This window comes from Lipotes vexillifer, unplaced genomic scaffold (genome assembly GCF_000442215.2).
Source record: "Lipotes vexillifer unplaced genomic scaffold, Lipotes_vexillifer_v1.1 scaffold1129, whole genome shotgun sequence".
NCBI classification, from domain to species: domain Eukaryota; kingdom Metazoa; phylum Chordata; class Mammalia; order Artiodactyla; family Lipotidae; genus Lipotes; species Lipotes vexillifer.
In genome coordinates this window covers 4474550-4485869 of record NW_006789022.1, presented here as the reverse complement: position 1 = coordinate 4485869, position 11320 = coordinate 4474550, and the positions used below count along the sequence as shown (strand labels likewise).

Genomic DNA, 11320 nt, shown 5'->3' with positions numbered 1-11320 from the left:
TCAGAGCATATATAACTAGGAGCTCTTGGCCACCACTGCATGCTCAGAACTCACTCATTCCTGAGTACTTGGACCCAGAAAAGAAGCATGAAGTGGCTTGGGATCCTTGGGCTGGTGGCCCTCTCTGAGTGCCTAGTCATGTAAGTGCGGGGACTGTAAATGGCATCACCTCTCTTTCTGGGGTTTTCCTTGTCCTCTTATTCTTCCACCCATCAGGGTTAGAAGGGAATGTAATCATTCCCTGACACTCTTGAAGTTCAGCTCTCACTTATTGATGAGTACCGTGCCATGGGCCACATGGGGCCCAAGGGTCTTGGGGTAGGCCTGCAGAGCTGCACAACTCTGGGTTTGCCAGTCACATCATGACTTATGTGAAAATGGTACTCCTTGGAATTGCTCAGTGCACAAACTGTGCAACTGTAAATGTGGTCCTATGAACAGCATTTCTTCTGTGATTGCTTCTAGGTATCCTCTCTGCTCTCTCTGCATTTCTGTGTGTATGTGTCTGTGTCTTCATCTCTGTATCTCTCTCCTTTATCTCTCCATCCTCTTTGGATGTCTCTGTGCATGTAGAACTCTCTGAGTTTTCAGTGTTTTTGTTTGTTTTGTTTTGTTTTTTCTACTTTGACTCTTCCTTGTTTCTCTAGCTTCTTAATTTCCCTAATTTATTCCCCATCTCCTGGCTTCCTCTCTCACCCCTCTCTTCTGCTTGATCCCTGGAGAAAGATCTGGAAGGCTACTTCTCGGCTGATTTACCTCTAACAAGCAGTGTGACCACAGCCAAGTCACAGACTCCCTGCATTTCAAATTCCTCCCTGTAAAAAGAGGATAATGATCCCCCTTCAGACTCCTTCCCAGAACTTCTTAGAAAAAGATACAGTGGGATGGCAATAGCAATGGGAATGGCTGTCATTGTTGACACTTCTTACATATCAGGTACATTATATACATCATCTCACTTAATACCCAAAGCATTCTATATGGGTGATGGGGGTTATTATATTCCATGTTTTTACCTACCCATGAGGAAACTGACTCCAAAAGGTCATATGGCTTACCCAAGATTACCCAACAGAACCTGTATTCAAACCTAGGCATTTGCCATCGCCTTTGCATAGCGTCCTGATAATGAGAGGACACTCATAAAAAATGCTTGGAATATACGCAGTGCCATTACAATGCAAGGTATGACAGTCATACTATAACACAGACAGCTGATTGCTGCCCCTTCTTTGTTTCCTTTTCCCGATGCTCGGTGAAAGTGTCCCTCTAACAAAGATGAAGACCATGCGAGAAACCCTCAGGGAGAAAAACTTGCTGACAAACTTCCTGTTGGAGAACAATGACGACAGGTCCCAGAATGTCGCTCATGACTCGAAATTGTCTCTTCATCCCCTGAGGAACTACCTGGATGTGAGTGTGTTGGGCGGATGGCATTCTACAGCGCCCCCTGGTGCTCTGGCCTGGCACTGGGGTTCATCTGGAGGCGCCAGGCGGTGTGGTGGGGCTAGGGCTCCTGCAGGAAGCAGAAACACTGGGGAATAGGGACCCCATTCCCAGAGAAGAGGGCACTCTCATCCTCAACTCTTGGCCGGTGGTAACTGGGCTCAGCAATGACCAGGTGGCAGGTAAACACCCATTTCTTGCCAAAGATATGTCATTAGTTTGAGGGAGATTGTTCCTCCTGAACTAAGGGAGCCACTGAGTTACAGATGAAAGGTGAGCCATGTCTGATCGAAAGATAAAGCCAACTGCACATCAAGATTGAAACCCCAGGCAGACAAAGTTCAGCCTCCGCAGATCCAAGAAGGACACCAGTAAAAAGTTACTGAGCCCCTATGGCCTGTGACGCCATAAAAATCTAACACTATGGGTATTGTTATTGATTTTAAAAAAAGGTCTCGTCTCTTCGTCAAGAAGGCATAGGACAGCCTGAGGGATAGGCAAAGCGTAAATACATGTCAAATAAAAGGGCCAGCAGCGTGGTGGTGATAGGACGTGGTCTGAGTTTGGAGGAGGTGGCCTGGGGTGACCTAGGAGGGCCGACTGGAGAAAGAAACAGGCTGGGCCTTAAAGGGGAGACTGGAGAGCTTCTCAAATGAACGCACCAGGACTCGCCTGGAGGTCCAGTGCTTAAGACTCTGCGCTTCCACTGCAGGGGGACCGGGTTCGATCCCTGGTCAGGGAACTAAGAGCCCGCATGGAAGAAAAAAAAGAAAAAAATCAAATGAAGGCACCGGTCTGAGCAGAGGCTGTGAGGTGGGGCGGTTGGAAAGTGATCTCAGGAGACACGGGACACCTCGAGGGAAGCGGTACTCCGGGAATCGGGGGCTGCCAGGGCAGCCAGGTCTGACCACACCACCCCTCCCCGGCCCCTGTAGCTAGCCTATGTCGGCAACATCACCATTGGAACGCCCCCTCAGCAGTTCAAGGTCGTCTTTGACACCGGCTCAGGTGACCTGTGGGTGCCCTCCACCTACTGCTACAGTCGCCCCTGCCGTGAGTACCTGCCGCCCCGCCCATCTTGTACTCCCCCTCCCACCCCCTTCCCCGTCCTTGGCACCTGATGGACACACATCTCTTGTGTCCACAGATACACACAATGTCTTCAACCCTCACGTGTCCACCACCTTCCGGCTCTCGGGCCTGCCTGTCGACCTCACCTATGGCTCCGGGAGGATGGTTGGATTTCTTGGCTACGACACTGTTCGGGTAACTGGAAACCAGAAGCCGAGTCAGGGCTGGCCCTGGGAGCAACCGCAGCTTGCAAAACACATGCAGGGCCAACTGGGAGGGCCCGTCTTTCCCAAAGTCCCCTAGGGGCTGGCCGCCCACCCCACAGTGTTGTGTCCCTAGGGAGACAGTGTCCCAGCTGACACACAAACTCCCAGAATAGCTGACCCAGAGAGTGGCTTGGGGTGTGGATTTGCAGCTGCTTTGCCCATGAGCAACTCAAGGTTCATTTTGCTGGGAGCAGGGAGAAAGGGGGAAAAAAGCACCCACTCTTATATCCTCAGGCTGTGCCAGGTACTTTCACGGTAATAACTCGTTTACTCCTGCAGCAACCCCACATAGCAAGTGCTATGATTAGCTCCACTATACAGATGAGGGAACTGAGGTGCAGAAAGCCAGGGCCTTGCCAAGGTCAGCCATCAGGTAAGCAGTGGAACTGGGCTGGCCAGTCAGGATTCATGCAGGTGTGTGGTATTTGGGGAGAGGATAAAACTGATCTTGGGCCCTTGCGGGGAACTGAGGGATTCTGAAATCCAGACAGTGATAGCAGGGGGCCACAAATGTGGGAGGGGCCTGATAAATGGGGGTCCACGAGAGGGGGCCTTTGACAGCCTAGTGAAAACTGTAGTCTGCATCCCTCAAAGGTCCTGAGTTCTCTCTCTCTCTCTCACACACGCAGACACACATCCCCAAAAGCATGTTTCCCAGGCAGAATTTTCATAAGTAGCCTGGCAGCGACATTGTATAATGGGCTTCTGTCTTCCTAGGCAGATATAGAATCCACAATGCATAGTGATGAATTCAGTCCATTTCTGTCATCAGATCGTAGTGATGCCAAAGAGAAGACTATCCTGCTCTCTACTCATTTTGTCCTGAAGTGGGAACTATTTGGTCCTGTTGAGTCCCTGTTTTTCCACCTGCACAGAAAGCATGTGGCCAATTTGACTCACTTCACATGGTGTTTGCAGGATGGGCAGGTGTTGGTTAAAAGCCACAGCCCAGGACAAATGGAACCCAAATTCCAGTCCCAGCTTGGTCTAACTATCTGAGGTCAACCCAGGGCACAGCCAGGCCGCAGTTCTTCTCTGCAGTGCTCATGGCATCTCCATCCCAGCCCAGTCCCAGCCCCACTTCCGAAACCTTTATGTGGGAACATTCTCCTCTCCCACAGATCGGGAAACTTGTTGATGTGGTCCAGCCGTTTGCCCTGAGCCAGTCGCAGTTTGGGTTGGAGCATGCACCCTTCGATGGTATCCTGGGCTTGGGCTACCGCAGCCTCGCCATCCAAGGGACCTACCCCGTCTTTGACAATCTGAAGAGACGAGGCCTCATTTCTCAGGCTGTCTTTGCCTTCTATTTGAGCACGTAAGTCTGAACTGCACAAGCCCTCCCTCTAAGTCAGCCGTAAGATGCTTTCAGTTGCGTGAAAAGTTGTAGCCCACCTGATCCAGAAGTTTCCTGAGAGACAGTCTAGCCCGGAATAGCTAGGCCCCAGGGCCACATCTGGCCCTGCCACTGGTTTTTGTAAAAAAAGTTTTATGGGAACACGAGCATGCTCATGGGCTCAGGGGCAGCAGCTTGGTCCAGGGGGGTGTGAGGGGAAGGGGGAGAGCAGTGGAAGGTGTCAGGATACAGATTGGAGGAAAGGGCAACAGGATGTGCTGATGGATTTCATCTGGGAGGAGGACAGGGATGGCGGGAATGTTTCCTCCTCACTAACATTTGACCAGGAGCCCAGAAGCAGCTACACAACTCGCAGGCGCCAGTGCAAAATGAGAACGTGGGACCTCTTGTTCAAAAAGTATTAGGAGGGGCTTCCCTGGTGGCGAAGTGGTTGGGAGTCCGCCTGCCGATGCAGGGGGCGCGGGTTCGTGCCCCGGGCCGGGAGGATCCCACGTGCCGCGGAGCGCCTGGGCCCGTGAGCCATGGCCGCTGAGCCTGCGCGTCCGGAGCCTGTGCTCCGCAACGGGAGAGGCCGCGACAGTGAGAGGTCCGCGTACCGCAAAAAACAAACAAACAAAAAAAAAAGTATTAGCAATTTCAAGACAGGGTTAACAGAGGCTCAGGGTCCTGCTGAGTGTGAGGCCCCATGGATGGCACAGGTCACACACGCTGGTGAAGCCAACCCTGGGTGAGCCTGAACCCACACCCTTGGCGCCCTCGGGCCTCGGCTTTTCTGAACAATGACAGGCTAGGCGAGGGGGCAGCCAGACCCCTCCGGCACAGTGTCCTCTGAGGGTATCTCTGAGCACTCTGGGTGCTGGAGGGGACCGGGCCCTCTTCAGAAGGGTGGGTGGTCGGAGCCCAGCCAGGCTGCCCAGCTTCGAACCCCTTCTCTGCCCCTCACTAGTCGGTGACCCACCTCGGACAGGTCCTCAATCCCTCTGGGCCTCAATTTCCGTCTCTGTAAAATGGGGCCCTAACAGCGCCTCGGATGGGTGGAGAAGCTCAACTCTCAGACAGTGCCCGCCGTCTTGCTCCTACAACAAACCCTCCCTATTCCTTCTCTCCTCAGCCAGAAGGAGAATGGCAGCATGGTGATGTTAGGCGGGGTGGACCACAGATACCACAAAGGAAAGCTCCAGTGGATACCAGTGTCCCGACCCCACTACTGGCAGATAACCATGAACCGGTAAGCCTCTCCCTCTGAGGGCCACCCCAAGTGATGCTCCCACACATGCACACGGACACATGCAGACGCACAGACACACAGTCACACACACAGACATACGCTCAACCCCCAAAGACACACGTGTAAGCACACACATAGGCACACATATAAACACGCACAGGCACACAGATACATACACAAACACACAGATACACATACACACACACAGACACACAGGTACACACACCACCCAGGGGTTCATAATCACCCCAGGCCCCTGACCAGGGCTCTGACCAGGGTCCTGAACAGGGTTCAGAGAGACGCGTGCAGCCCACGCTGTAAGGCAGGGAGCACGGTTTGAAGACCCTAAAGTGCAGTGAAAAGAGGACCAGGGAGGATTTCACCAGCCTGAACAGGGTTGTGATAAGTTGACCAACTGTCTAGGGCTACCTGGGACCCAGGGAGCTCTCACTACACAAAACTACCAGTTTCAAAACAGGGAAAGTCCTGGACAAACCAGGAAAACTGGTTTCCTTAGGGAGACACTCCCCAGCAGTGGAGAGAGGTTGGCTGCATTCTTGAGACCTGAAAGTAACTCATACAAAGAGACACTCCCCCCACCCATAGCCACCCCCCCATCCCAGGCACACAGTGGAGCAGGGGCTGTGACAGAGAGAATCAGGAAGCCGGGATCCAGCAGTGGCCTGAGAACAAGGGGCAATAATTGACGGGATTCTGAGTGATACCCTCAGACAAAAGCTTACGTGTCCTTTGGAGGCCCCCTGGGCTAGCTCAGGCATCGCCTGGCCAGGGGCCTCAGTGTCTGAGCTGTGTGAGTGGGCCATGCTGGGAGACAACCTCTCCCAGGGCAGCCTGTGTCTCCGACACCCCTACTCTCAGCATCTGCTGCCCCGGAGAACCTCCATCTTCACTGTGTGGGTTGACCCGTTATCGGTCACACAGCACATACAGGCCTCTGGTTGTTCCTCATCCAGTTTTTCATTCATTCATTCATTCAACAAACATACATTGTGCATCTGCTGTGTGCTAGGCACTTGAGAGAGGCACTGAGGCTACAACTTGCCCTTACATCTAGTAAGGCAGACGTACATGAAAAGAGTCACACACATAATAATGAATTTCCACTTCGGTACATGCTTGAGATGAGGAAGAGTCTACAGAGAGTGACCAAGACAGGAGCCTGATCTAGTCTGGGGGGGAAGACTTCCCCGAAGAAGTGACAAGTAAGCTGGAACCTGGAAGATGAGGAGAAATTAGCTAGACAAAGGGGATGGGGGTCTTCTAGGAAGGGCGACCAGCACATGCCAAGGCCCTGAGGCACCAAAGAGCCCGATGCACTCAGGAACTGAAAGGAAGTCAGCGAAGGTTAGGTGACCAGAGCAAAGGAAAACAGAGTCAGTGCGTGAGCTGAAGGGAGACAGCCAGGGAGGGGGGCAGTCATGGGGGGAGACTTCACAGTGATCCTGGTGTCCATTTTGTCCCACTGTCCCTCAGCATCACCATGAATGGTGTGGTTTTTGGTTGTCTCCACGGCTGCCAGGCCATTTTGGATACCGGGACCTCGTTGGTGCTCGGCCCAAGCCGACTGGTCACCGCCATCCAGATGCTCATCAGCGCCAGCCCTGTCGGTCACGAGGTGAAGGGTCATGCCACAGGGTCACTCCGGGGCTCTCCATACACCAGGGATCACCTGGGCCAACCTCTCTCCCTCTTTCTCTAACAGTATGCGGTTTCATGTAGCTATGTGGCTCGCCTGCCTACTATGGTCTTCAGCATCAACGGCAACGATTACCCACTGCCCCCTCAAGCCTACATCAGAAAGGTGAAGGGCCTACCCTGGTGGAATTGCAGGAACCCTTGGGCTCCTGCTTGCAGGAGGGGGCCCTCTGCAGGCCAAGCCACACCATTGCAGATGCCACGGAGCCCCTGTGGCTGGGCCAGTGCCTCCCACAAAACCAACCACTTGAGAGTAAGGGGCAGTCTGGGACTTCCATCATCCTGAAATAAATGGAACGCTACCCCGTGCCGGCCTGGTGCGAGGCACAAGGAGAAGGGAACACTAAGGGCCTCTGCCCTCAAAGAGCTTCAGTTCAACCAGAGCCCTCAGAGAGATGAACACGGAAAGTCAGCTCTAGCAATCCCTGCAATGGGCCAAGTGACAAGTGGGGTGGGTGGGCACAGTCTCAGTGTGTTGTCCCACCATCATGGGAAACGATCTCCCTCCCACCTCGAAGGTGTCCTGGTTTGGATGACAAATTACATGGTGACCCTCGTCCTTGCCTGCGACTTCCCCTTGCTAAGCCCCAGTTCCCACTCTGTGAGTTGGGGTACCAGACCCCTCTGTGGGAAGGCTGCATGCTCATGTGAATTAAGGGTGCACAGTGACTGCATGGCCCTTGCACAGGGTTGAGGCTTAATGTCAGCTCCCTATGGGAGTTCAGAGGAGGCTGATGGGCTCAAAGAAGGCTTTGAGGAAGAGAGGGAATTTCAGTCATTCTAAGCCCCCAGCCTCATGGAGGCACGAGGAGGCCTGCATGGGTCCAGGCGAATCTACACTGGACCCCATGCAAATGGCACCCCCGGGGGCTGAGCCGAGGGGTGCCGGGCGCAGGTTAGAGTGATGAGGGCTGTACACAAGGGGAGCACCAGGGTGAGTCACGCAACCCGGCCTGGAAGGGCCAGGGAGGGTAAGCGTGGGGCCAGGAAGGCTTCTAGAGGGACTGAGCGCGGTCTCTAGGAACGGGTCGTGGGGAGGAGGGAGAAGCAAAGGCATCCCTGCAGAGGAAACAGGGAGCAGGGTGAGCAGGAAAGAAACCGCACAGGATGAGGGGAATTACAGGCATTCTTGCTCTCTTTTTAGCATTTTATTCAAGTGTAGTTGATACACAATGTTGTGCTCATTTCTGCGGTACAGCAAACTGCCTCAGTTATACATGTATTTGTATTCTTTTTCCTATTCTCTTCCACCACAGTTTATCACGGGATCTTGACTAGAGCTCCCTGTGCTTTACAGGAGGGCCTTGTTGTTTACCCATCCTCTCTATAGGACTTTGCATCTGCTAATCCCAAACTCCCGTCCTCCCCTCCCCCAGCCCCTCTCCCTCATGGCAACCACATGTCTTGGCCGTTCTTGGTTCTTGGATGGGCACCCCAAAACAGGGAGCAGGGGCAGCAGGAAAGAAACCGCACAGGATGAGGGGAATTACAGGCATTCTTGCTCTCTTTTTAGCATTTTATTCAAGTGTAGTTGATACACAATGTTGTGCTCATTTCTGCGGTACAGCAAACTGCCTCAGTTATACATGTATTTGTATTCTTTTTCCTATTCTCTTCCACCACAGTTTATCACGGGATCTTGACTAGAGCTCCCTGTGCTTTACAGGAGGGCCTTGTTGTTTACCCATCCTCTCTATAGGACTTTGCATCTGCTAATCCCAAACTCCCGTCCTCCCCTCCCCCAGCCCCTCTCCCTCATGGCAACCACATGTCTTGGCCGTTCTTGGTTCTTGGATGGGCACCCCACTTCCGCAGCTGCTGAGAGAGCCACTTGGTTCTTACCAAAGGAGGGAAATAAAACCGAGAAGCTGCCGGCTCTGGATGCCGAGAGGGTGGCAGGTAAGGGTTCAGGCTGACTGATGTGCATTTCGTCTCCCCCAGAACCTTCAGGGCCAATGCCTCAGCAGCTTTGCAGGGGGCACCGAGAACGTGAGCAGCTCGGAGACCTGGATCCTGGGCGACGTCTTCCTGAGGCTGTATTTCTCGGTTTACGATCGCGGGGCAGGTAAGGGTTCAGGCTGACTGATGTGCATTTCGTCTCCCCCAGAACCTTCAGGGCCAATGCCTCAGCAGCTTTGCAGGGGGCACCGAGAACGTGAGCAGCTCGGAGACCTGGATCCTGGGCGACGTCTTCCTGAGGCTGTATTTCTCGGTTTACGATCGCGAAAACCAGGGTTGGCGCCTGGCTCCCGCAGTGTAAAGGCTGGGGCCGCTTCGGCAATCAGTCAGGCCCCCTCCAAACACACACTCACTCACACGTAGGGCACTCCCACCCAGGGATGGCGGTGGACTGTGGTGCTCTGCAGAGCCCCATTCTCAGCAAAGAATAAAAGTTTCCATTCTCAACGGTGCTAATACAAATGGGTGCCTCTCTTTGGGTCGCGGAGGTGCATCATAATCGGGCAGGGTCTGAACCACAAGTGAGAGGAGCCCAACTCCAACTGGCTTCAAGGAAAGCGGAGACTTACTGCAAGGACACTGGGGATCCGGGACACAGGAACCACAGCAGATGCGAAGATCTCAGTGACTGGACCCAAGAAATCAGAAGCCATCAGCTCCCTCTTTCTCTCCCTCACCCTTTCCCGTCTCTCATCTTTGATTCTCTTGGCCTGACAACTTTCTCCCCTCACAGTTCTACACATATATCCCTAACGCGTCTAATCCCTAAGGAAAGCAGCTCAGAAAAACCTCAGGATACCAAGGAGGGCTCTGATTGGTCCACCTCAGATCACGTGTCCAGCCCTGGAGCCACCGTCCTGGCGGGGGGCTTGGGGGTACTATGATTGGCTTTACTTGATCACGTGGCCCTGCCCAACGTGATTGACAGTCTCCTCCAGCACCACGTGACTGCAGCTGGGGCGAGGCAGCCCCCAAGGAAGTGGCCGACGGTGTTCTAGACAGTGGAAGAGTTTGTGATGGCCCCCACCAACTCCGCCCCCTCCTCTTTCAGAGGGATAGTAACGGCTAATAAAAATAGAGTCTACCCTTCCCATCTCACAGGACCTTTGGCAGTGGCCTGCTCCAGGGGGGTTCTGGGTGAGGCCCTTCAAGCTGAGATGGTTCCCCTTTGTCCCCCCACCCCAGTCACCAGCTCTCTGCCACCCACACCTGCAGTGTCCTTTCCAGTCCCACTTCCCAAGTGACGGGCCGTGTGTATCCCTGAGCCATGCCCACCCCTCCAGGGCCCAGCATGCTCCTTCCCTTGGCCTCCAAGGCTGCTGGGGAGGATGCCACGCATGTAAAGGGGCCCCAGGGTGCGCTAAGCCTTCAGCGTTTCTGAGCTTCCTCCAGGGGCAGAGCTACAAACCACTGGTTCGAGCTGCCATGGTTTGGCACATTTGGAGTGGAAGCATCACTTCTTCCCACCTGGAAGCAGAGGCCCAGGCTGGGGACAGCAGGGGTCAGAGGTGGAGGGAGACCCACGTGAGAGAAGGAGCAGGGAAGAATAAACAAGGTGGAAAACACACCCGACGCAATGCACGGTATGGGACTTTACTCGGGCAAGACAAATCAGCGAAAGGGACGACTCCCTTCCTTCCTCATCTCTCCATTCAGGACACATTTACTGAGCACCTACTATGTGCCAGGTGCTGTGGTGGACCCCAGGGATAGAGGGCTGGGTTAGGAACCCACCACCGATTCATGGAGACAGATAAAGAGACAACCCCCAATGGGGAGGGCCAGATGGAGAAAGCAACACAGGTGTGGGTAGGGGGCCAGAGGAGTGAGGGGCTTCCTCTTAAGGGACCAGGGAAAGGCTGCAGTAGGGCGAGAGGGGGGCATTAACTTCAGTCTTGTCACCCCACCCTGAAACACACCCCTAAGCCTTGCAGTTACCTTCTCTGTGCACACCTGCCGTATGTCCACGGTTACGTGTGCCTGGTCCCTCTGGGGTGGCACTGGATTATGATCGGCTTGAGGGGGGTGAAAGAGGACTGGTTGCAGAGCTGATAAAGGGGGAAAAGGTGAGAGCAGAAATGGCATTTTTTTTGAAACAGTAAATATCATGCACTGGGCTTAATGGAGACTCAAGTGAAGAGTTTGTCAAACTCATTTTCCAAGTGGTCTTCACGGAACCGTAAGCAATGTCTCTGTTGGGGAGAAACTACCAATGAGAGTAAGAATAATAGCTCTGGTTAATTACATATGCCAGTTCACTGTCTCCCCATGAGCCCCTGC

The 11320-nt window shown here is 53.7% G+C and overlaps 1 protein-coding gene across 1 annotated transcript; it reads left to right on the top strand.

The window, feature by feature from the left end:
• Positions 1 to 39: 39 nt before the first annotated feature.
• Positions 40 to 9341, top strand: LOC103088571 (pregnancy-associated glycoprotein 2-like). Its single transcript, XM_007462186.1, has 9 exons — positions 40 to 140; positions 1263 to 1413; positions 2382 to 2499; positions 2594 to 2712; positions 3905 to 4098; positions 5249 to 5365; positions 6860 to 7001; positions 7089 to 7187; positions 9189 to 9341. The coding sequence occupies exons 1-9, from the start codon at positions 40 to 42 to the stop codon at positions 9339 to 9341; spliced, it is 1194 nt and encodes a 397-aa protein (XP_007462248.1).
• The last annotated feature ends 1979 nt before the right edge of the window (positions 9342 to 11320 follow it).